The sequence below is a fragment of the Schistocerca serialis genome, chromosome 3 (genome assembly GCF_023864345.2).
Source record: "Schistocerca serialis cubense isolate TAMUIC-IGC-003099 chromosome 3, iqSchSeri2.2, whole genome shotgun sequence".
NCBI classification, from domain to species: Eukaryota; Metazoa; Arthropoda; class Insecta; order Orthoptera; family Acrididae; genus Schistocerca; species Schistocerca serialis.
This window is the reverse complement of record NC_064640.1, coordinates 622,287,779-622,311,746: the sequence shown is the minus strand read 5'-3', so window position 1 is coordinate 622,311,746 and position 23,968 is coordinate 622,287,779. Positions and strand designations below refer to the sequence as shown.

The 23,968-nt window shown below is 36.7% G+C and overlaps 1 protein-coding gene across 1 annotated transcript in view; it reads left to right on the top strand.

Annotated features, from left to right (window-relative positions):
* The window catches only part of LOC126471055 (uncharacterized), a 633,812-nt gene that overhangs the window by 425,819 nt on the left and 184,025 nt on the right, over window positions 1-23,968 (top strand). The window contains exons 9-10 of the mRNA XM_050099122.1: window positions 19,496-19,628; window positions 21,039-21,225. Coding sequence (XP_049955079.1) covers window positions 19,496-19,628; window positions 21,039-21,225 — 320 coding nt within the window. The remainder of the gene's footprint in view (window positions 1-19,495; window positions 19,629-21,038; window positions 21,226-23,968) is intronic.

Genomic DNA, 23,968 nt, shown 5'->3' with positions numbered 1-23,968 from the left:
GGTGACATCTAATGCCCAGTCCAAATTTGAAGTCACTGAGTTCTCCTGACCAACTCATTTCGTTCTTACTGCAACTCTACTCTTATACTGGCTGGTCTGCCTCTCATGACATCTAGTGGTCAATTCCACATTACATAGGGGTGTTGGATACTTTTGATCAAATAGTGTATATATATGTGGTGTATATATATGTGGCATTCTGATGCAGTGTAACATCTAATGAAACATTTACCATACATGTCCTGCAACTATTAATCATTTTTGAACTGGATGTAGTTAATTTACAATACATTATTATGTAGTTCATAATGACTCATCCTTTGCTGCATGAAAAATGTTAGTTTTTCTTTTTTTGTGCAAAATGGTGGTGAGGATTATCATTTTGATATGAATGCAAGATGCTAAAAAGAGTGGTCCAGGATTCTCATTGAAAAAGATCACTCCATAATGTGTGATTCTAATCAACCAACCCTCTTATCACATAATAATATGTCCAGTATCATCAGCTCCCTCTTTGGTGCAGAGAAAATGTTACGAGGGCTTTTTTTCCCCAAACTTCAATTAGTTGTGAAGTGGAAACCACAGTGAAAAACCAAAATGTTTTATTTAAAACATTAGCTATACCTTCCAACTACTTCTCTACACAGTTACCAGTCTGACTTACGCACTGGCTGTAGCATGGCATCAACTTTCTAATACCCTCCTCATAGAAGGCAGCCATCTGTGATTTCCACCGTTTCTCTGTGGTGGTCTGCAGTTGTTTGTTTGTGCCAAATTAATGTGCTCATGCTGAGCAGACCACATGAGAAAAGTGATGAAAATTAGAGGGATCAAAGCCCTGACTGTATGGAGGGTGGTTGAACACAGCAGAAACATCTTTGTTTCTGTTGCAGTATGTGGCCAAGAATTGTCATGAACAATGAAATGCATGACAGTTACTTTATGTGGGCATCATGAAATTAGATAAAACTCCTCATGAGGACTTCACACTTGGTGGGAGACACTATTATCTCGGCATCTTTACGTGCTCAATATGCAATCAGAACTAAAGTGTGATGTGACACAATAATGGGGATAATAGAGACACTGCACAAAGTTTCATCAGACTTTCAGTCTTGTTTTTATTTCATGACTGACTGGAGGTTAAAAAAATAGCTCTCATATTACTGAATGGCTGCAAAGCAATAAAATAGAACTCCCATTCAAATATTGCAATAAATTTACAAATGTGGCCCAATGGAACATGCACTGCCCCATTTAAGAATAGAAGAATTTGTTATGGAGTCTGAGTTATTCTCAGCAGGTAACAAAAGCTACTCTATGAGGTTGGCTGTTATATGGTGTGAATTCAAGACCATTTGAGCATCTGGAAGGCACAAGGTGGCAAAGAACCACTCCACCCCATCTTAAAGTATGTTGCACAACGTGTTTTTTTTTTTTTTTTTTTTTTTTTTTAACACATCAAGTTCCGTAGGACCAACTCTCCAAAGTCATGGAACGTTTCAGTACATAAAATAACAACATAAAAGTAATAACAGATAAAAATAAATGTTTATGAACTCGAAAAAAGTGAATCTATAAGTTTAAGTAAACTCAATCAACAATACAATAAGAATCAGCTTAATTTTTCAGGGAACTCCTCAACAGAATAGAAGGAGTGACCCATGAGAAAACTCTTCAGTTTCAATTTGAAAGTGCATAAATTACTGCTAAGATTTTGGAATTCGAGTGGTAGCTTATTGAAAATGGATGCAGGCAGCAGTATACTACACACCTTTTTGCATAAGAGTTAAGGAAGTCCGATCCAAATGCAGCTTTGATTTCTGCCGAGTATTAACCGAGTGAAAGCTGCTTATTCTTGGGAATAAGCTAATGTTGTTAACAAAAAATGACATTAGGGAATGTATATATATTGAGAGGCCATTGTCAAAATACCCAGACTCGTGAACAGGGGTCGACAAGGGTTTGTGAACTTACACCACTTATTGCTCAAACTGCCTGTTTCTGAACCAAAAATATCCTTTTAGAGTGGGAAGATTGAACCCAAAATATAATACCATGTGACATAAGTGAATGAAAATAAGCAAATTAGACTAATTTTCGTGTCGAACGATCACTCACTTCTGATACCATTCAAATAGTAAAAATGGCAGTATTAAGTCTTTGAACAAGATGCTGAAAGTGGGCTTTCCACAACTTACTATCTATTTAACACCTAGAAATTTGAACTGTTCACTTGCACTAATCATATGCCTGTTCTGTGAAATTATAACATCAGATTTTGTTGAATTGCATGTCAGAATCTGTAAAAACTGAGTCTTACTGTGATTTAGCATTAGTTTATTTTCTACAAGCCATGAACTGAGGTCATGTACTGCACTATTTGAAACTGAGCCAATGTTGCCCACAACATCCTTTACTACCTAGCATCAGCAAACAGAAATATTTTAGAGTTACCAGAAATACTAGAGGGCATATCATTTATGTAAATAAGGAACAGGAGTGGCCCCAACACTGATCCATGGGGCACTCCCCACTTGACAGTACCCCACTCAGATCCCACATTGCAGCCATTATCAACATTGTGAATAATGACCTTTTGCTGCCTGTTGCTAAAGTAAGAGGTGAACCAATTGTGAGCTACTCCCCGTATTCCGTAATGGTCCAACTTCTGGATCAATATTTTGTGGTCGTCACAATCTAATGCCTTAGTTAAATAAAAAAATTATGCCAAGCATTTGAAACCTTTTGTTTAGCCCATCCAGTACCTCACAAAGAAAAGAGACCACAGCATTTTCAGTTGTTAAACGATTTCTAAAGCCGAACTGTACATTCGATAGCAAATCGTGTGATATAAAATGAACAATTACCCTTACATACACAGCCTTTTCAATAACTTTTGCAAACACTGATGGCATACAAATAGATCTAAAATTATCTATGTTATCCCTTTCTCTCTTTTTATAAAGCGGCTTTATGATTGAGTACTTTAATCACTCAGGAAACTGAACATTCCTAAAGGAAAAATTACAAATATGACTAAATACAGAGCTAAAATGTGCAGCACAGTACTTTAATATTCTGCTAGACACTCCATCATAACCATGAGAGTCCTTAATCTTCAGTGGCTTAGTTATTGACTCAATCTCCCTCTTGGCTGTATCACAGAGGAGTATTTCAGACACCAATCTTGGAAAGGCATTTGCCAAGAAAGTTATATTATTTCCTGTAGAAACTAAATCTTTATTTAATTGACCAGCAATGCTCAGAAAAGGTTGTTAATACTGTGCATATATCTGATTTACCAGTAACAGAAATATTTTTACTGCAAACTGATTTTATATCGTCAACCTTGTGCTGTTGACCAGTCCTTCACAACTGACCATATGGTTTTAATTTTACCCTGTGAATTAGCTATTCTACTTGCATACCGCATACTCTTTACCATCCTAATAACATTTTTAAGCACCTTACAATACTGTTTGTAATGGGCTACTGTAGCTTGATTGTGACTACTTCTAACATTTTGATATAATTCTGGCTTTGTTCTACAAGATATCCTTATCTCACTATTCAGACACCCGGGCTGCCTCCTATTACTGCTAGTTCCCCATTTAGAATGTTCTAATGGAAAGCAACTGTCAAAGAGCATGAGAAATGTGTTAAGGAAAGCATTGTAATTATCATCTATGTTATCTGCACCATAAACATCCTGCCACTCTTGTTCCTTGACAAGGTTTAAAAAACTCTATTGCTGCTGAATTAACTTTGCTACATAGTTTGCAATTAAATATGACATTGGTTTAAGTACAAAAGCCTTTTAGAGTTAAAATTTTTTCATCATGGTCTGAAAGGCCATTCACGTTTTTAGTAACAGAATGCCCATCTAGTAATGAAGAATGAATAAAAATATTGTCTATGGCTGTGCTACTGTTCCCTTGCACCCTAGTTGGAAAAAAATGCAGTCTGCATCAGATCATATAAATTTAGGAGATCTACCAACATCCCTTTTCTTGCACCATCATATACAAAATTAACATTGAAGTCACCACATATAACTAATTTCTGGTATGAAACTTCCTGGCAGATTAAAACTGTGTGCCCAACCGAGACTCGAACTCGGGACCTTTGCCTTTCGCGGGCAAGTGCTCTACCATCTGAGCTACTGAAGCATGACTCACGCCCGGTACTCACAGCTTTACTTCTGCCAGTATCTCGTCTCCTAGGAGAGGAGACAAGATGAGATACTGGCAGAAGTAAAGCTGTGAATACCGGGCGTGAGTCGTGCGTCGGTAGCTCAGATGGTAGAGCACTTGCTCATGAAAGGCAAAGGTCCCAAGTTCGAGTCTCGGTCAGGCACACAGTTTTAATCTGCCAGGAAGTTTCATATCAGCGCACACTCCACTGTAGAGTGAAAATCTCATTCTGGTAATTTCTGGTGCTTCGTACAAAGTGAATCAAGAACCTCTCTAGCTTGAGTAGAAATGCTCTGAAGTTGGAGTTAGGGGACCTATAAACAACAACAATTAGAAGTTTGGTTTCACTAAATTCAACTGCCCGTGCACAACATTCAAATATCTGTTCAGTGCAGTGTCGTGATACATCTATGGATTCAAATGGAATACTGTTTTTTACATACATAGCCACTCCCCCACCCCTCAAGGAACTTGAAAAACAGCCTGCTAATCTGTATCCTGGTAAAGGAAGCCTCTGAATTGCCAAATTATTTAAGTGGTGCTTTGATATACCAATAATTTCAGACTCAATATGTATAAGCAGTTCACTAACTTTATCTTTATCTCTAATACCTCCTATATTTTGATGAAATATGCTAATTCCTTATCTACTTGGAAACATTACATCCTCATAAGGTGAGCCCTTAGTTAGAGGGACTTCCTTTAAGCAGGTATACTTATCAGCTGACTTCAATCTAAAAAAGGTGATGCTCTAACACCAACTACTACAGGAATTTTTCCATGAGTGACCCCACCACCACCACCACCCACTACATTGTCACCAATAAGCTTACGCAGCCTCCCCTTCCCATACCTATTGAGGTGCAGGCCATGACTAGTGAAACCTGATCTGCTGATAGACCCAACTGGCACCACTGAGATGTGACCAATGCCCTCTGCCATCGATACCCTCTTCAGCCCCATATCAGCACGCCTAACAACCGCATTAAAGTGAGGCCAATCACGATTCTGAAACAGTTGCACAAAATGCACATTAGTGCCACCAGTTTGAGTAGCTATCTTTACCAGGTGATCCTCCTTTGTAAAATTGCTACATAACTCCCCTATGCTGTCAGTCACTTGAGCCAACACTGCACTAGGCTTTACAATGTTGGTGACCTGGTACTCACTCCCCTACACTTCCTGCAACTGTTGGCCCACACCTTTACCATGAGAACTACCTAGCAGCATAACCTTCTTCTTTCTGTTAGACTTTGCAGCTAACATAAGCCTACTAATTGCTGAGGGCTGCTACATGTTCCCTACATCTACAGCTACACAAGACTCCTCTCCACTCAGCTCTGACAGTTGGTCAAATCTATTGCATATACGCAAAGTAAAACTGTCTGAATACCTCCTCTTCCTAGCTGCCTTCTTGCAAACTGCCAGTTCCCATTCCCCACCACACTTCACCCTCCTCAACCTATCTAGTTCTTCCATTGTGCGTTGTAATTTCACCTGAAGGGCACAGATCTTACGCTCCTGCTCTTCTGTCAGCTTATTTCTACTACAGATTCTGCATTACCAGGAGAGGATCTCACTAAAATAACCACTAGCTTCCCCAATGAATTCCCCCAAATGAAAATACTTTGAACAAATCCCACACCGTAACCCACTACTCACAAACCTATGACAGAGCCCACACTTCTCACTCATGGTAAAATTTTACAGTTACTGAGAAAAACCATATGTCTACGTTACCAAAGTTCAGTGACACCAGTAGAACTATTTATAGAACTAACAATAACGGTCTCAAAATTCTCTGCCTACTAAGAAAGCAACTACTTGTGTTAATATTACTACACCATAGCTAATACCAATACCAACAAAACTTCACAAAATTATTAGCTAAAACCAAAAAATTCAAACAGCCACTGGAACACTAAATGAAGTTAAACCACTGAACGAAAATTTTATGGAAATATTTCACTAGAAACAATAAAAAATGTCAGTTGAAAACTAAAGCACAAAACTTACTAAATGATTCCAGAATGGAAACATCCCCCAGGCTGTGGCTAAGCCATGTCTCTGCAGTATCCTTTCTTTCAGGAGTGCTAGTTCTGCAAGGTTCGCAGGAGAGGTTCTGTAAAGTTTGGAAGGTAGGAGATGAGATACTGGCAGAAGTAAAGCTGTGAGGACCGGGCGTGAGTCGTGCTTCGGTAGCTCAGATGGTAGAGCACTTGCCCGCGAAAGGCAAAGGTCCTGAGTTCGAGTCTCGATCAGGCACACAGTTTTAATCTGCCAGGAAGTTTCATTTACTAAATGACTTCAGCACACAGAAAACTCTAAAAAACACGGTGAGTGAATGTTTCCAAAAGTTTATTATATCATTATTTTGTCACAAATGGCATGAAACACCGCCGAAAATGGTTAAATTTAATAACTATATAAAAGTGCACAAATAAGTTTGTCAGTACTTAGTTTTATAACCACTACAGCTGCAGTGCATGCCGCAAAATATAAACACACTACTCTGTCTCTCTGAAGGAATTCAGAGAGACATGTACATGAGCTCAACATTACATATTCACAGAGAATTCATTGTTGTCACAAGATAAAAGAATCATCTCTTATTCAAATAATCAACTGCAATAGTAATATGAAGTCAGATAACAGAAAAATAGCTTAAAATAATCTTTTAATTTAGCATTATGTATCAAAAAATTTGTTTGAGTTAATCACTGCATATCATGCACTGATTTTTGGTTCACTGTTACAAATGAACAGTTGATTACAATATTCATTTATTTAGAGCTTATTGTAAATCAAAATGTTATCAAGTATGTGTACTAAAGATCAGGTTTTGTAGCCATGTTTTCTCTGCTGCTGCTGCAATAAGTATTGTGAAAAGCCAACAGCTATATTATGGCAGATATTATTGTGATGAAATGGCTGTAAGGTATCAACAAATATGCACCAGTAAATAAGAAATAGTGGTATTTATAAACTATGAATAGGACATTTTGGCAAAAATGACATCTAGTTTCCGTGGTCATATAAATCTCGTACTTCTCAAGAAATACCCAAGAAAGTACACTTATCCTAAAATATATCTACATATTAAGAACTGCATTGTACAATACACAACTGTGCTACTTTATTTTTGCTGAAGACACTTGATTTTTGTCTGCACCAGACCACCTTCCAGTTACTGATGCAAGACCAAAATCAATTTTCCTCTGTGAAAGGAAGTTTGTACAGTTGTGTATTGTACAATGAAATTCTTAACATCCCTAAAAGCTGTCCAGCACCACCTGCACAAAATATATCAGCATATGTTGTCTCATTTTCAGCCAGAGTGTAATACACTCTTAAGACAATAAATAAATAAATAAAAGACAAACAAATGATTACAGTTTCAGAAAAATAGGATGACTTATTCAAGAGAAAGGGCTTACAAATTGAGCAAGTCAATAATGTATTGGTCCTCCTCTGGTGCCTATTTAAGCATTTATTCAGCTTGGCATTGGTTCATAGAGTTCCTGGATGTCCTCCTGAGAGGTATCATGTCCAACTGGCATGTTAGATCATCAAAATCTAGAGGTGGTTGGAGGACCCTACCCAGCTCATGACAAAACATGTGTACATGTAGGAACAAATTTAAACATTTCAGATGAGAACAAAGATTTTCATTTGATAAAAACTTATAAGTTCAGGCATAGTTTCATCCTTGGCTGCCTCATTATCATTCCTGATTGTGTTCTCAGGTTGTATCTCTCTAATGATTTTTAAATTCCTTACCTTATTTGCTGTGCAGACCATCCTCCAATTTTATCCAACAGTTAAAGCAGTCCAGAATATACAGAATGTGCGTCAGTGTTTGTAATGACAGGGAAAAGAGGTTTCATATTTCTGAATTCTAGTGCACATGAAAATCTGAGGAAACAAATTAGTAAATTCTTCATGCATAAACTGACATAGACTACATAATATGACTCATTGTACATTTCTTTTGTGTATTACAATGCCATTGTTAAGATGATCTGTCATTTATCATTGGGACACTCAGTGGTCAGAGATGATACATTACAAGCTGCATTTCATGAAACCATCCATAGTGTAATGATGATTCTTCTTTTAGCTGTGTAGGATGCAACTCCTTGTGGTGGTTGTGGCATGCAGCTTTCAGTACTCCACATTTTAATTGACTTAGTGTTATTTGTTGATAAGAGGACAGCTGGAAAACTGCATTCTATAGGGTGTTTGGAAATTCCTGTTACAAACATCTAGGATTTCTGGAGGGGAGTAAGTACATAACATTTTGAATATGAACCCATGTCCAGAAATGTACTGTTTCTGTGCTATGATGTTTTCAATTCAGATGTTTAACTTGTCCACTTCTGCGTAAGGAACTGAATCAGGTGTGACCCAGTACAGTTATTAGGTAACAATTTGAAAGGAAACATAATGAAGCATCCATTTATCACTTAAGCACATTTATTTGTATTAACACTTAAACATTATGTGTTTGCATTATTCCACAACAAAAAAGAACTCAGCATACTGTACATACAGAACAGTACTGATGCAGTGCAACAGCAGTGGTGATGTGATGACCACCAGTATTGTTACAGACATTGTACCTGTGAAACATGTTCTGATACACACTCTCCATGGCACCTGGTGTCTCTTCAATTTGTAGTGCAGTGGCCAGAAATAATGTCAGCAAGTCTTCCTCTGTCTCTACAGGAGTCTCATAAATTAAACTTTCCATACAACCCCACAAGAAGTAGTCCATAGGAGCTAAATCCAGCAATTGTGGTGGGCATGTATTTGGACCACCTCGGCCTGTCCATCTTCCACTATATCATTTGTTGAGATGTCTCCAAACCACAATTGAGAAATGAGATGGTGCACCACCATGCTTAAAGCACATTTCCTGATGGACGTTCAGTTGCCCAGCTTCCAAGAACAGGTCCAATATGTTTTTAGAAGAATCCAATTAGCTTGACTGGAAGGAGGTATGGCCCAATCCCATGACTGTCCAGAATACCTGCCCACACATTAGCACCATTCCTGTGCTGAAACCCCTGAAGGTGCATGGTACAAGGTTTTTGCCTGCCCAGATATGGCGGTTTCATGAATTCAGAACATGGTCCCTAGTGATCTTATATTCATCTGCATGGAAACAGGGCATGTTGATGCAGCAGTGTAGGAACCACGTGCAGTAGGCAACGCATTGTGGAAAATTGGCTGGACCCAAGGTGTGTACCCTTTGTAAGTGATATAGTTGTAATTGTTGCTCATGCAGAACATCCCAGGTGATACTGTGACTAACACTAATTGCATGCACAGTTGTTTTTATGTACTTGTTGAAATGTTCTTTTCAATGTGATGCAGTACACCTTCTTCAAATTTGGGCATGTTGCATTGCCTTCTCATGGTGAAGGTACCTGTGTCTCAGATCCACTGCATAACTTGAAGAAAAAGTTTGTGTGATGGCATGCTACACTGCAGAAAATATTCATGATACGGCTTACTAACAGCTTCTCCATTACATTGAGCTTTTCCATGCCCAGGGAGCAGGTCTGTATATTCCAAAAATGTGCACCAAATCATCTACATCTACATGGATACTCTGCAAATCACATTTAAGTGCCTGGCAGAGGGTTCATTTAACCACCTTAACAATTCCCTATTATTCCAATCTCATACAGCACGTGGAAAGAATGAACACTTACATCTTTCGATACAAGCTCTCATTTCCCTTATTTTATCATGGTGATCATTTCTCCCTATGTAGGTCAGTGCCAACAAAATATTTTTGCATTCAGAGGAGAAAGTTGGTGATTGGAATTTTGTGAGAAGATCTGCAGCAATGAAAAATTCCTAAGTATTTAGTTGAATTTACGGGCTTTACATTTGACTGATTTATTGTGTAACCGAATTTAATGAATTCCTTTTAGCACTCATGTGGGTGACCTCATGCTTTTCGTAATTTAGGGTCAGTTACCAATTTTTGCACCATACAGATATATTTTCTAATTCATTTTGCAATTTGTCTTGGTCTTCTGATGACTTTATCGTCGATAAATGTCAGCGTCATCTGCAAACAACCTAAGATGGCTGCTCAGATTGTCACACAAATTGTTAATATAGGTAAGGAACAGCAAAGGGCCTATAACACTACCTACACTAGAAATCCCTTCTGTTTTACTCAATGACTTTCCATCAGTTACTACGAACTGTGACCTCTCTGACAGAAAATCACAAATCCAGTCACATAACTGAGATGATATTCCATAAGCACACAATTTCACTACATGCCGCTTGTGTAGTACAGTGTCGAAAGACTTCCAGAAATCCAGAAATATGGAATCAATCTGAAATCCCTCATCAATAGCACTCAGCACTTCATGCAAGTAAAGAGCTAGTTGTGTTTCACAAGAACAATGTTTTCTAAATCCATGCTGACTGTGCATCAGTAGACCATTTTCTTCTAGGTAATTCATAATGTTCGAACACAATATATGTTCCAAAATCCTGTTGTATATTGACGTTAATGACATGGGCATGTAATTTAATGGATTAGTCATACTACCTTTCTTGAATATTGGTGTGACCTGTACAACTTTTCAGCCTATCGGTACAAATCTTTCGTCAAGCAAATGGTTGTATATGATTTTTAAGTATGGAGCTATTGCATCAGCATACTCTGAAAGGAACCTAATTGGTATACAATCTGGACCAGAAGACTTGCTTTTATTAAGTGATTTAAGTTGCTTCACTACTCTGAGGATATTTACTTCTATGTTACTCATGTGGGCAGCTATTCTCAATTCAAATTCTGGAATATTTACATCGTCTTCTTTTGTGAGGACATTTCGTAAGACTGTGCTTAGTAACTCTGCTTTGGCAGCAGTGTCTTTGATAGTATCTCCACTCCTATCACAGCAGAGAAGGCATTGATTGTGTCTTGCCATTAGCATACTTCACATATGATCAGAATCTCTTATTGTATCAGAGATGCACAGGTATTGAAGAGGTTTCACAGCAAGGCAGACATTAAGTGACATCAGGTGACCGTCTAACATAGCACATGTCATCCTATCTATCCTATTGCATATCAGGACAAGCAGCTCTGAGATTTTTCTCTTTTCCTCAGCAGATGTAGACATTGATGTAGACATGAATTGAAACCATCATAGAACAGAAATGGGCATTTCCACTTGTACTCAAGTGAAGACTCATGTTGTGTAACATAAAACACAATGACAGCAGTATTACAAGGGATACCAACAGTACCATAGGTGTCATATGTTTCACTACTGATGCCATAATACTTTTGCAGCTTGAGGAGCTTTCTGAAGATTGTCAGTTGTGGCCAACACAGATTTCAGCTGTTTCCAGACAGTGGTCAATTCTTCTTGTGCCTGCACACAACATTCCCAGTCCACATGTGTGTCATGCTGTGTAAAAAACTTTATCAAATCTCAAAACAATATTAACAAAGCAGTTATGACTAATTGAGAAAGAACAAAAAGACCTCAACAAGAGACAAAATTAACCAACTGTGGCATTACTGAAATTAGGATGGACACAAAATATAAACAAGAAGAATAAGCAAACCATAAAATCTGTTCTGCAAAGTTCTCACAGTACACTAAGGTCACAGCATCACGAAGCACTTAAAATAAAAACAGATTACACTATTTCACAGCAAAGACATCTTGCCAAAAAGCTAATGCATGGAAAAAATATGCAAGCTCTTAGAAAATGTGAATAAACATGGGTCAAACCAGACAAAAATACAGATAATATTCACTTCTTGACAGAAGCTTGTTTCTACTATGAAAATCATAAGTAGATTAGGAATTGGCCACCCCTTCCAGGCAACTCTTAAACTGACTTTTATTAGTAGCTAAACTTCTTATGGCTGCTGTTCACACTAACAATTTGTGTTCCTGACTAAGGGACACCATTATAAATCAAAGTAAATGACTTTAAATCTTTATTTAGATTATTCTTATTTCTATTTATTATTGGTTCCATGAACTGAACTGGTAGTTTGAAAATGAGATGTTATTTATGATAAATTTCGTTTAGTGGGTAATTATATTGGGAAACAGTAGATAGTATCCCCAGCTCATTGAACAGGCTTCAGCAAGACACTCATGAGTTCACACCACAAATAGTTTGTATTGCATACTTTTGGACTAAGAAAACCTTAGTTTTGTTTGGTAAGTTACCCTAAAAATTATACCATATGACATTAGGGAATGTAAGCAAGTAGAGTATGTTATCTTCTTTTTTCATACCACCTATATCTGACAAGATGCAAATTGCTAACAACAATTTGTTGAGGCCTTTCAGCAGCTCTTTAGTATTCTGCTCCCAGCTGAATTTGTTATCATGTTATAGTCTCAAGAATTGAACACTGTCAACTTGTTCTGTCTGCTTGTTGTCATATTTTAGACATATACTGGGAGGAAACCCCTTATTACAAGTTCTGCATTGCATACAGCATCTGTTTGCAAAGGTAACGACAGAGAATTGGCTAGGAATCATTTATTAATGTCCATAAAAATTTCATTAACAACTCTTTCCAAAAATATGTAACTTTCCATTTACTTTAATGTTTATATCATCTGCAAACAAAACAAACTTGGCATCAGGTACTGTTACTGATGAAACATTGTTAATACACACAAGAAAAAGTGAAGGCCATTGGATGAAACCTTGTGGGACACCACATGTAATTAATTCCTAATTGGATAATATTGATGGCGTAACACAGGACAATTTCCTATTGACACTGTTTTTTTCCTCTCAGAGAGATATGATCTGAGACATTTTGAGCCCTTTTCTGTCAACACTAATGTTCCAGTTTATTTAAAAGAATGTTGTGATTTACACAGAATCCCTTTGACACATCATTGACTATACAAGTAGCTTGTAATTTTTCATTTAAAAAATTTAAGTTCATTCTTGCTGTACAAGTAAATTTCCTTCTCAGTATCAGGAGCCTGTAGAAATCCAAACTGTGACTCTGACAACACATTATTATTAATCAGATGGTTAAGAATTCATTTGTTTCTAAAAATTTTGTGAATGCCAACAAAATTGAAATTTGGCAGATTTTTTTATAGTGCTTCATTAGATCCTTTCTTATAAAGAAACTTAACTTCAGCATATTTAACCAATTGGGAAATGTTCCAGTGATAAATGACTGGTTACAGAAATAACTTAATCTTACTAAACTCAGAGAAATATTCTTCAATTACACTTTGTTGATCATTTATCATATCTTTTAGAATTTTTCTTTATGTTGAGGATTTGATGGTGGACATTACTTCTTTTGGTATAGTGCAGGTTCTCTTCATATTACTGCAGTTATTTGTAATATCTGGTTGAAGATATGGCACCATCTACTGAATCTGACATCTTCACCTTTTTAATAATGGTTATGAAATGTTTGTTAAAATTTTTGCAGCACACACAACTGTTAACAATATATCTTTTATTCTTAAAGCTATCTGCACCTCCTCACCTCTAGTTCCACCAGTCCTCTTCTTCATTATGTCTCATATCATATTTATTTTGTTACTTTGTGTGACTATATTTTTCTCACAGTGCTTTAATGTTTGCTTGGGACTGACAGATACAATTCCCTTTTCCTCCTGATACAAACACAAAATTCGCAAAATATGTCTCAGATATATTTTCATTCATATTTGCAGAGATATTTTTTAGCAGGAGGCTACATATTGTTTGGAATGATTGTTCTTCTACTTTGTAGTGGAGACTGCATATTTGCGTATATAGAATTTGCTTAACCATTTCTCAGGCATTACATTGGAATCAGAATCAGAATTAGATGTTGTATTAAATGCTGAACATCTATATAAAGCAACTGTTTACTGTGAAATCCAACTATGAAGACTTGTTGTGCCAAGGTAATTTATGTTGTAGCTTACCAGTTACATTAGCAGCTGGATATGGTGGGAAATAGCACTGAAGATATATTGGCCAGCTAATACGACAACATTTTAAGATACACTTCTGAGCCAAAACATTTTGATCACTGCCCACCATGCGACTGAATGCCACCCAATTGCACTGTGGCCACATGACACAGGAAGGAATGTATGTTAGAGAAGCAGAGACAAATGAGGAATCATTGGCCACAAATGGGGAAAGATACTGACATAAATGACTTTCCCATGGGGCAGGTTGTTATGGCATGGTGTCTGGGAATGAACTTCTCAGAAATAGTGAAGGTGGTTGGATGTTTGTGTACTACTGTTGTGGGAATTTCATGTCTAAGTACTACTGTTGTGGGTATTTCATGTCTGTTTGACAGTGAATGAAGGACAGTGAAACCACGAGTAGGCGACAGATCTGATGATAGAGTAGAATGCTGATGTAGGAACAAGTGTTATGGAGCACACTATTTAGCTCACATTGTTGAACATGGGACTCCATAGCAGATCCTCCTATGTGTTTCCATGTTGGCCCCATGACATCATCATCTACAATTGCAGTGTGAACAGGATATCTGAGACTGAACCATAGATCAAGGGAAATGTGTTGCCTGGTTGGATAAATCAGATTTCTTGTTACACTAGGTCAATGGTTGTATCCAGATATCCCATCATCTAGGTGAATGACTGCTTGAAATGTGTACAGCACCATAGATGCAGGCTGGTGGGAGTAGTATTATGCTGTGGATGATGTTCACTTGGGCTTTTGTAGTACCTGTGGTAAAAACTGAAGGCACCATTACAGCTGTAGGCTATGTGAACATTAATGTGGATACGTACATACTTTCTTGCTTGATGTCTTTCCCAATGGTGATGGCATCTTCCAGCAGGATAACTGTCATTGTCACAAGGCCAGAATCATGCTACAGTGGTTTGAGAAGCATGATAGTGAACTCATTGATGTCTTGTCCACCAGTTTCACCTAAACCAATGGAACACATCTGGGCCATTATTTTGCATCATCTCTGTGCCTGCAAGCCACAGGCCCATAATTCATGGGAATTGCAGGAGCTGCATAGACATCTGGTGCCACATACTTCCAGAAACCTACCAGTGGCTTGTCAAATCTGTGTCATGCAGTAATTCTACTGTACCATGTACCAAAGGTGGACGAACCCACTATTACGTAGGTGGTCATACTGTCTTGGCTCAGTCCATGAACCATTTGACAGGTTGACTCCCATCTGCTGCTCTACAAATTGGCAAAATATGGATATGGGACCCTGGTTGTAGATAATTTTGATCATATTATCAACAGAAAGAAACTAATTTTACCTCAAGACACAGCCAATAATTTTTTAGTTTTCAAATTATTTTTCAGGTAGTCCCATTAGGTCCTGTACTGAGCTCAATCCTGTTTTTATTTTCTATAACTGTTTTAGCATTAAATATAAAATGCCATTCTTTTTTATGTACAGATGAGATGTGTATGTTCATTGAAGGCATAGAGAATTTTTTCCAAGTACTACAGGCACCATAACCTAATTAGATTAAGATTAAACTCTGTAAACATTTAACTAACACAGTTTAAATCTGAGCATTCAAAATTAAATTATTTTGTAATTATGCAAAGAACTAGAAGCTTAATAAAAATGACTGTGTAAAATTCCCTGGGATATTTTTGGTTAAAAAAAGTTGTCTAGGTCTTCACATGTTCACTGACTGTTAAACAAATGACACAGTCTTTCCTGTGCAGTACTGCTTTGTGCATCAGTTGTGGAGAAGGGATAGAGAGCATCCCACAGATACTGTCAGTATGGAACAATATTTTGAGGGAATGAAAACAAGAAAAACTGCAAATAGAAATATGTAACATATGAAAAAATCAATATTTGACAAAATAAGTTAATTGAATGGATAAAAAAATCTACTAACCAAGCAGTGGCAGAATACACAAACAAAAGAAAGTTATAATTAGGCAAGCTTTTGGAGTCAGTAGCTCCTTCTCCAGGCAGAATGGTTGAAGCGGAGGGAAGAGGGGTGAAGGAAAAGAACTGTAGAGGTCTAGGAAAAGGGGTAGATTTCAGGAAAGTCAGCCAGAACCACAGGTGAGAGGAGACTTACCAGACAGGATGAGAAGGAAAGACTGATTGTTGGGAACAGCATTGGATGAGATTTGAAAACCTGAGAGCTTAAAGGTGGGAGACTGTGCATGTTGTGCACACCACATGTAGAATAGCTTTTCTTTGCCCTCCCAATCTCTGCAATATTCTTGTCAGACCCTATGCTTCTTCTGCACACATCTCCATACCCTATGGCTCCTACCCCTATGACTGTCCCTGCTGCAAGACTTGACCTATTCACCCTTCTACCACCGCCTATGCCAGCCCTGTAACTGGCAAAACATATACTATCAAAGGAGGAGCCACCTGTGAAACAACATGTCATATGCCAGCTGTTATGTGAATGCTGTTTGGCCTTTTACATCATCATCACTACCACCAAATTATCTATTAGGATAATGGGCATAGGCAGAGGGTGTATGCTGTCAACATGCAATATCCTGTTGCAGAGCATACTCTATGATATAACAAACGTGACCTCAGTGGCTGTTTCACCATATGCACTAGCTGGATTCTTTCCCCAGACACCAGTTTCTCAGAACTGCACAGGTGGGAACTAGTGCTACAACATGTCCCCGGTTCTTGCCACCCACCTGGCTTTAATTTACATTAATTTCTTCTGTCTCAGCAATTCTTCACAGTAACTACTCTTTTGTCCACTCCATTTTAGTGTAATACATCTTTCATTGTCTTACCCATCTATTTTTCACCCCCCCCCCCCCCCTTCTCTGTTACATATGATCCTACGATGCTCTTAGCTTTTCACTCTTATTAACTCATGCATGATGTTTAAAGAGCAATCTCTGTCTTGCATATTACCGTGTCTTCCACCTTTAACCTCTTAGGTTTTCAAATCTTGTCTGATGCAGTCCCCAACAATCAGTCTTTCCTTCTCATCCCATCTGGTCAGTCTCCCCTGACCTGCGGTACTGGGTGACTTTCCTGAAATCTACCCTTTTTCCTAAGCCCTCTCCAGCTCTTTTCCTTCACCCCTCTTCCTTCTCCGTCAGCCCTTCTGCCTGAAGAAGGAGCCACTGGCTCTGAAAGCTTGCCTAATTATAACTTCCTTTTGTGTGTGTGTTTTGCCGTCACTTGGTGAGTAGTTTGTTTATCTGAATAGAAATATGTATAACACAAAGTCTGGAGAAATCTGTCTAGACATATCCCAGGGATTTGTTCTTATACTAGTTAGAAAGCTAAATGTTTTAACTACTCTGCATCTTTGTATTTTAACTTTGTACATATAAAATTCAGACTTATTTTCAGGAAATCATTCTGAATGTTTGAAAAATAACAGAAATGAAGAGAATTTCATGCTTCTGTGTCACAGATTGAAACTCTTTTTACAAACAGTACTTGATACATTCACGATGATTCATGACAAATTTAAAGGCAGACACATCTATATTACACATGTTGCTTTTATAAAAAAAAGCTTACACTCCAAATTTACACTGAATTGCTATAATTTAATAATAGAATTTCTGAGTGGTAGTAGCACTGTCTTTGGAGAACTCATGTTAGAATTAACATTTTTCATAAAACAAAATAAAGGAAAAGCAACCAGTCATCTATAGATTATTGATGTGTGTTGCACATAGGAATATGCAAAAGAAAACTTTATACACAGACACCCAAACACACACACCCATGACCACAGGCATCTACATTTGTGTTCTGTGTGGTTGTTTGCATGAATGTGTGTACATCTACTAAAGAAAGAGCAAGAGCTTGAAAGCTAGTATAAATATTTCTCTGTTCATGTTTCTGTGAGCCACATGTCAGTCAGCTGTAGGTGAGTGTCTGTCTTTCCCTTATTTTATGTATTATTCCATCCAGTAATTTCCACTGTTTTTCAATATTAATTTAGGTTTTTATAGTTATATAGAATTTATGTTGGTTATCTTTTTTATAAGAAACAATGCACCTTGATGGTGTCTCCTGTATGTTAAATTAGTTATTCAAATTTGTGCATAAATGAAATAATAAAATTAATTCTACACCTATTTCCCATCACTGAACGTATACGGAACTGGTAGCACTAATTTCAGTATTGTAGCCAAATTGATTTACAAATGGGCTGTTAGGTAGTATGTAAGTTTAATATAAAATTCAATACAAATTTTTGTAAACTGTATGAATTCTAAAGCATACAATGATATAGAAACTCTTTGGTTGACAACTCATAAGAATGCCACAAGCTTTTTGAGATCTGAAGAAAAGTGGCAAAAATGTAATTTGTACAGATATAAACTGGTGCCAAATTCAAAGCACTTGTATATAACTGGGGAAATATTAAAAATTTAGATTTTATTTTCTAAAACAGAAGAATAAAACTGTCAGATGAAGTGGTGTGGGAAATGTCTAGTCATTCTGAGAGAAAGATAAAACAGACAAACCTACCAAGTACAGACAAGCAAGAAAGTGTGGAAAGGAGGAACTATGCTATTTTCTGCCATTTTCAAATTTTTCTTGATCACTGTGCTCTCTAGTTCTGAATTAGTAGATGTTGGAAGAGTTTGGGCTACTTGTGTCAAGTCACTGCCTATTTTACAGATCTAACAATGAAAATACTGTGTGCAGCATTGTAGCCAACACTAAGTTGTGAATGTCGTATTTTGCTGTTAGTTTCTGTGTTACAAAAAGAATTATAAGGCAATTCTGGGTTCATGACAGACACTGTCTATGACTACTCAGAGAAGATGGGTCACAATATGTAGGAAGACATGGCACTTGTACATCCATTGAAACTCAGTGTGAAGCATATAGCTTAGCTGTCATACTCGCACAGTACGAAGACAGCTGAACTTGTTGTCCCCTACATCACTCCTCTCCTCACAACAGTCTGTGTGCTGAGTGCAGCTGTCTTCCTCTGCTCCCTCCACCCCCTTTTGTTGACAACAAAGGAATGTTTGATTGATCTCCACTGTCTGATGAGTCTCTTTTGAATGAAATTCTGCAGAACTTCTCCTGCTCTTTCCACTCTCTCTCCTCCTTTCCTTTCTGTTCAGTCTCTTGATTAACTATTTCCATATTCTTTGGTATTGTACTGTCTTGTTTCTTATAACTCATGGTTGTTTTATAAGTATATAAAATCAAAGTCTTTGTTTAGGCCTTATGGCATAAACATGATTCCTTTTTTTAAAACAGCAGGTGCATCAGTTCAGTGATGTTCAGGATGTTGATGTAGAGTAATTGCCCTTTCAAATTCCAGATCCATTTCCAAGGAGGAAAAAGAGAAAGAAAATACAAAGAAAAGCTCCCCCACAAAGCCAGTTTCCCATCGCCCAAAGTCTGCTAGAGTATCAACATTCCAAGATAAGATTACACGTTATGAAAGAAAGCGGGTAAGTTAGCAGATGTCAGTCTGAAAGGATCATATCATTACTTATGGGAAACCCATACTTAGAATATGTTGTGAAATCCTCCATTAATTAAAATTTAACTTTGGTAAGAGTAGTCAGTTGTTAATAGAATTTTTTGCAAAATATTTCTATATTCTGTTTCATATTTTTAAAACATAGCCCTGCATTACCTTTTTAAAGTTGATGGGCAACATGTTTCTTTCCTCTAACACTATATGTGCATTATTTTTTAATAATATATGTTAATTAATTGTAGTTAGCAATGTGTTCTTGAGCATATATCTCTTCACTACAGAAGCAAACTCTTTTTCACTCTTTTTTTCTTATGTTCTTGACTGTATACCTATAGGTACAAGTACTTGTGTCACATATTTACATTAACTAAAACTGTGCCCTGTTTAAAAATATCAATTGAAGTACTTATACAATATGTCCACAAATACTTATACTATATATATATATATATATATATATATAGTGTGCAATTTCATCTGTTTTCTCTAGTTCTGTTATCACCTTTTTATACATAAGCAGTCAGTTATGTGTGCACCATATGTTAATGATAGATGAAAATCAGTTTTTTTTTCATATTGCAAAAGAAATGAGTAAGTACGAGGCTAACTCTAGAATCTGATGGATTATTTGACACTAGAAGTTGTTATAGGTATAGAGAAATTTTTAGATCTTCAAATAACAAATGATCTCTTAGTATGTGTATTTTTATACTGAATTGCTTCTGATAATGACTGTAAATTTCTGAATGTTTGTTCAATATTATAGCATGTATTTGTACCTCCCAAAAGCAAATTATTGTCATACTGGCCATTTTCAAAGCCTGCAATGAGCAGTTGACTGATGCTGAGTGCTTTAGTGAATATTTCATTTTAAAACTATCAATGTAAATGTTTATACAGCTACACTGATTTGTGCTACATAGATATTTGTAACATATTTTTGCATAACTTTTTCTGTGTTTATATAAGCAGAAGTGTTTATGTTTGTAGAATTTTACTGATATTCTACAGTGTGATATACCATTATTTTGTGCCACTCAACTTTATTTACTAGCTCAGTTATTACACTACAATTTTTTTCTATGTAGTGCATGAGTAATGTATGTAGTAACTCGATTTCTTAGCGTTGATGTAATTTGCATGGATAATAATAGTAAATGGCATTTTTACATATGTTTCAAACATTTCTCAAATTTTGTGATGCATTCTTAACTTATGGATGATGGTTAAGAATAAATGAAAATACAGAGCTCAATATATTATGGAACAAAACAGATATTTTAAACTTGTTTGACAATTTTTGTTATTTCAGTAAATTTACTAAGTTCACGGTAACAGGAGTGTGTTGTTTTTATAACTTAATTGTGCCAATTTACAGGAAGAAAAAAAAGAGGAGAAACAGGAAGAGAAAAGTGAAGAGAAAAAAGAAGAGAAAAAAGAAGATAAAAAAGAAGAGAAGAAGGAAGAGAAGCGGGAGGAATTGAAAGAGGAGATGAAGAAAGAATTCCCTCGATCAAAACGAGAATATCTCATACGGCATCATCTGGAGCGCACAACAGGAGCAAGTGTGTGGATATCAAATTTTCTTTAATTGTTTTTAAAGAGAGATTAAAGGAAGAACACCTGGGAGAAATTTATAAGGCAGACAATGTTGATGGACATTTAACTCTTGCACTGTTTGTGTCTTTCCCAGTGTAATAACTGCTTGAAAGTTTCATGGGCACAGTATCAGATGGTTTTGTCTAAGCTGTACAGTATTTCCATGAGACAGCTGCTCATCATCTTTATGCATGCACCTGAAGACAACGAGCGGGTGTCTTTGGGAAATACTGTGCAGCTTAAACTGGGGACTTTAATAAATAATTTAACTTTTTCTTAAATGTATTCTTCCAGCACTTTGAATCCTGTTTTCCTCTAAAACAAATAAGAGAAAAACTGAACAGAAGCAAGGATAAGGTATGGAAAATTCCTGGGATTAAAGTATCTTGTGTTAGGAAGAGAAAGATAAAATTCAGAGAACAAGCAGTGATCAAGATTTGGAACTCCATTATCATCAGTACTGTCGAGTCCTCCACTCTGTCATTAAACACTCATGTTCTATTTGCAAAAAATTAAATGCTCTTAAAAATAAGGCTAATATTAATTGGAACATTATTAAACAAGAAACAGACAAAACTAGTCATCCAAATGAAATATAGCACCCAGAAAATAGCTCTGGCAGAAATGATGGCACTTTCAAATCATTGTACACCAAATTTAATGACTACTTCCTCACAGTGACTGCAAACACTCCACCAAGTGATAAACAACTAAATACAGGTGTGTTAAATTTACTTGTGCATCATCAACAAACAGTACTTTCAAAAATACAATGCATAAGGAGATTACATAATTCTTCAGGTACCTACAAAATAGTAATTCGGGTGGCTATGATGATGGTTGTTGCAGAATATTAAAATCTTATGACGACTTCATATGATTAGCTGTAAGCTATCTTCGTTATTAATTAGTGACTCGGGGCACATTTCCTAACAGATTTAAATAACCTGTAGTAACAATTTCTAGGACTCAGTAGTTTGTATATTATCTTTTCTTCAAACATTTCTAATAAATAAAACAGATAATGAAAATTCATTCTTCATGTAATTGGCAAATTCATGGTACTCAGGACTCAGAACTGTCCTGTACCTTCTGGCCCCATCCTTATGTGGATCTCATATGTATGTGCTGGGCTACCAAATAAAACGATGCAGTGGTTAAGGCACTGTAGTCACATTTAAGAGTGGGTTCAATTACCCATCTGGCCATTCAGATGCATGTTTTTTATAGTTTTCGTGAAGTTATTATCCCCATTATTTTCAGTCTGAGGTTATGTTCCATCTTTAATGACCTCATCATTGACAGAATATTAAACCACAATATTCTTTCCTTCTCCCTTCCTCACACTGCGTGGCATTTGTAAGCAATCATCTGTTCCTTTAGGATCTACTTCAGTATTATGAAATATGCAATTTCAAAAGCATGAAATTAAGTTTCTTTTTCCTAATGTCTCTGCATTTTAGTTAACGAACTAAATCCTTCATTTGTATTTTCATTTTCCTTCTTTTGAGTGTAACTGTGTTATTTGTTATTGATATCTCCAGGACTCATTTTTCATCATCTTCACTTGTGACCTATCTTACTTCATCTTCATTTTCCAACTGAATTGTTATATTCACAGTTGAAATTGGCTATGATATTTGTTGATGTATTTAAGTAAATATAGAACAGTTCTAAAATGCATTGTGAGTAAGGTTGGTAATGTTAGCTATGAATATACATCCACATATACATCTAGATCTACATACACATTCACCAAGCCACTGTATGCTGCATGGCAGAGGGCACCCTGTATCATTACTCATTGTTTCCTTTCCTGTTCCACTCAATATAGAGAGAGGGAAAAATGACTATCTATATGCCTCCATAGAAGCCCTAATTTCTTGTATCTTATCTTCATGGTCCTTATGCAAAATGTATGTTCGCAGCAGTAGTGTCATTCTGCTGTCAGCTTCAAATTCTGGTTCTCTAAATTTTCTCAATAGTGTTTCTCAAAAAGAACAATGGCTTCTCTCCAGGGATTCTCACTTGAGTTCCCGAAGCATCCCCACAATACTTGCATGTTGTTCAAAACTCCAGTAACAAATCTAGCAGGCTACCTCTGAACTGCTTTGGTATCTTCCTTTAATCAAATCTAGTGTAGTCCCCAAAAACTCAAATAGTAGTCAAGAATAGCTCACACCAGTGTCCTATAAGCAGTATCCTTTACAAATCAATCACACTTTCCCAAAATTCTCACAATAAAATGAAGTTCCCTACTACAATCCACATGTGCTTGTTTCATTTCATACTGCTTTGCAATACTACACCCTTATATTCAGACAATATGACTGTGTCAAGTAGGACACTACTAATGCTGTATCCAAACATCAACTAGAAATTTTGTCTAAACCAGCTTGTATCCTCCTACAGTCACTCAACTTTGACACCTTTATGTACACTGCAGCATCATCAGCAAACACTGCAGATTGCTGCCCACCATGTCCACAGAAAACTATAGCAGTCCTATCACACATCCCTGGGGCACTTCTAAAAATACCCTTGTCCCTGATCAACACTCACCATTGATGACAACATATTAGGTCCTATTATTAAGAAGTCTTCAAGTCTCTCACATATCTGGAAACCAATTCCATATACTCATACCTTTGTTAAAAGTCTGCAGTGGTGCACTGTGTCAAATGCTTTTCAGAAATCTAGAAAAATAGA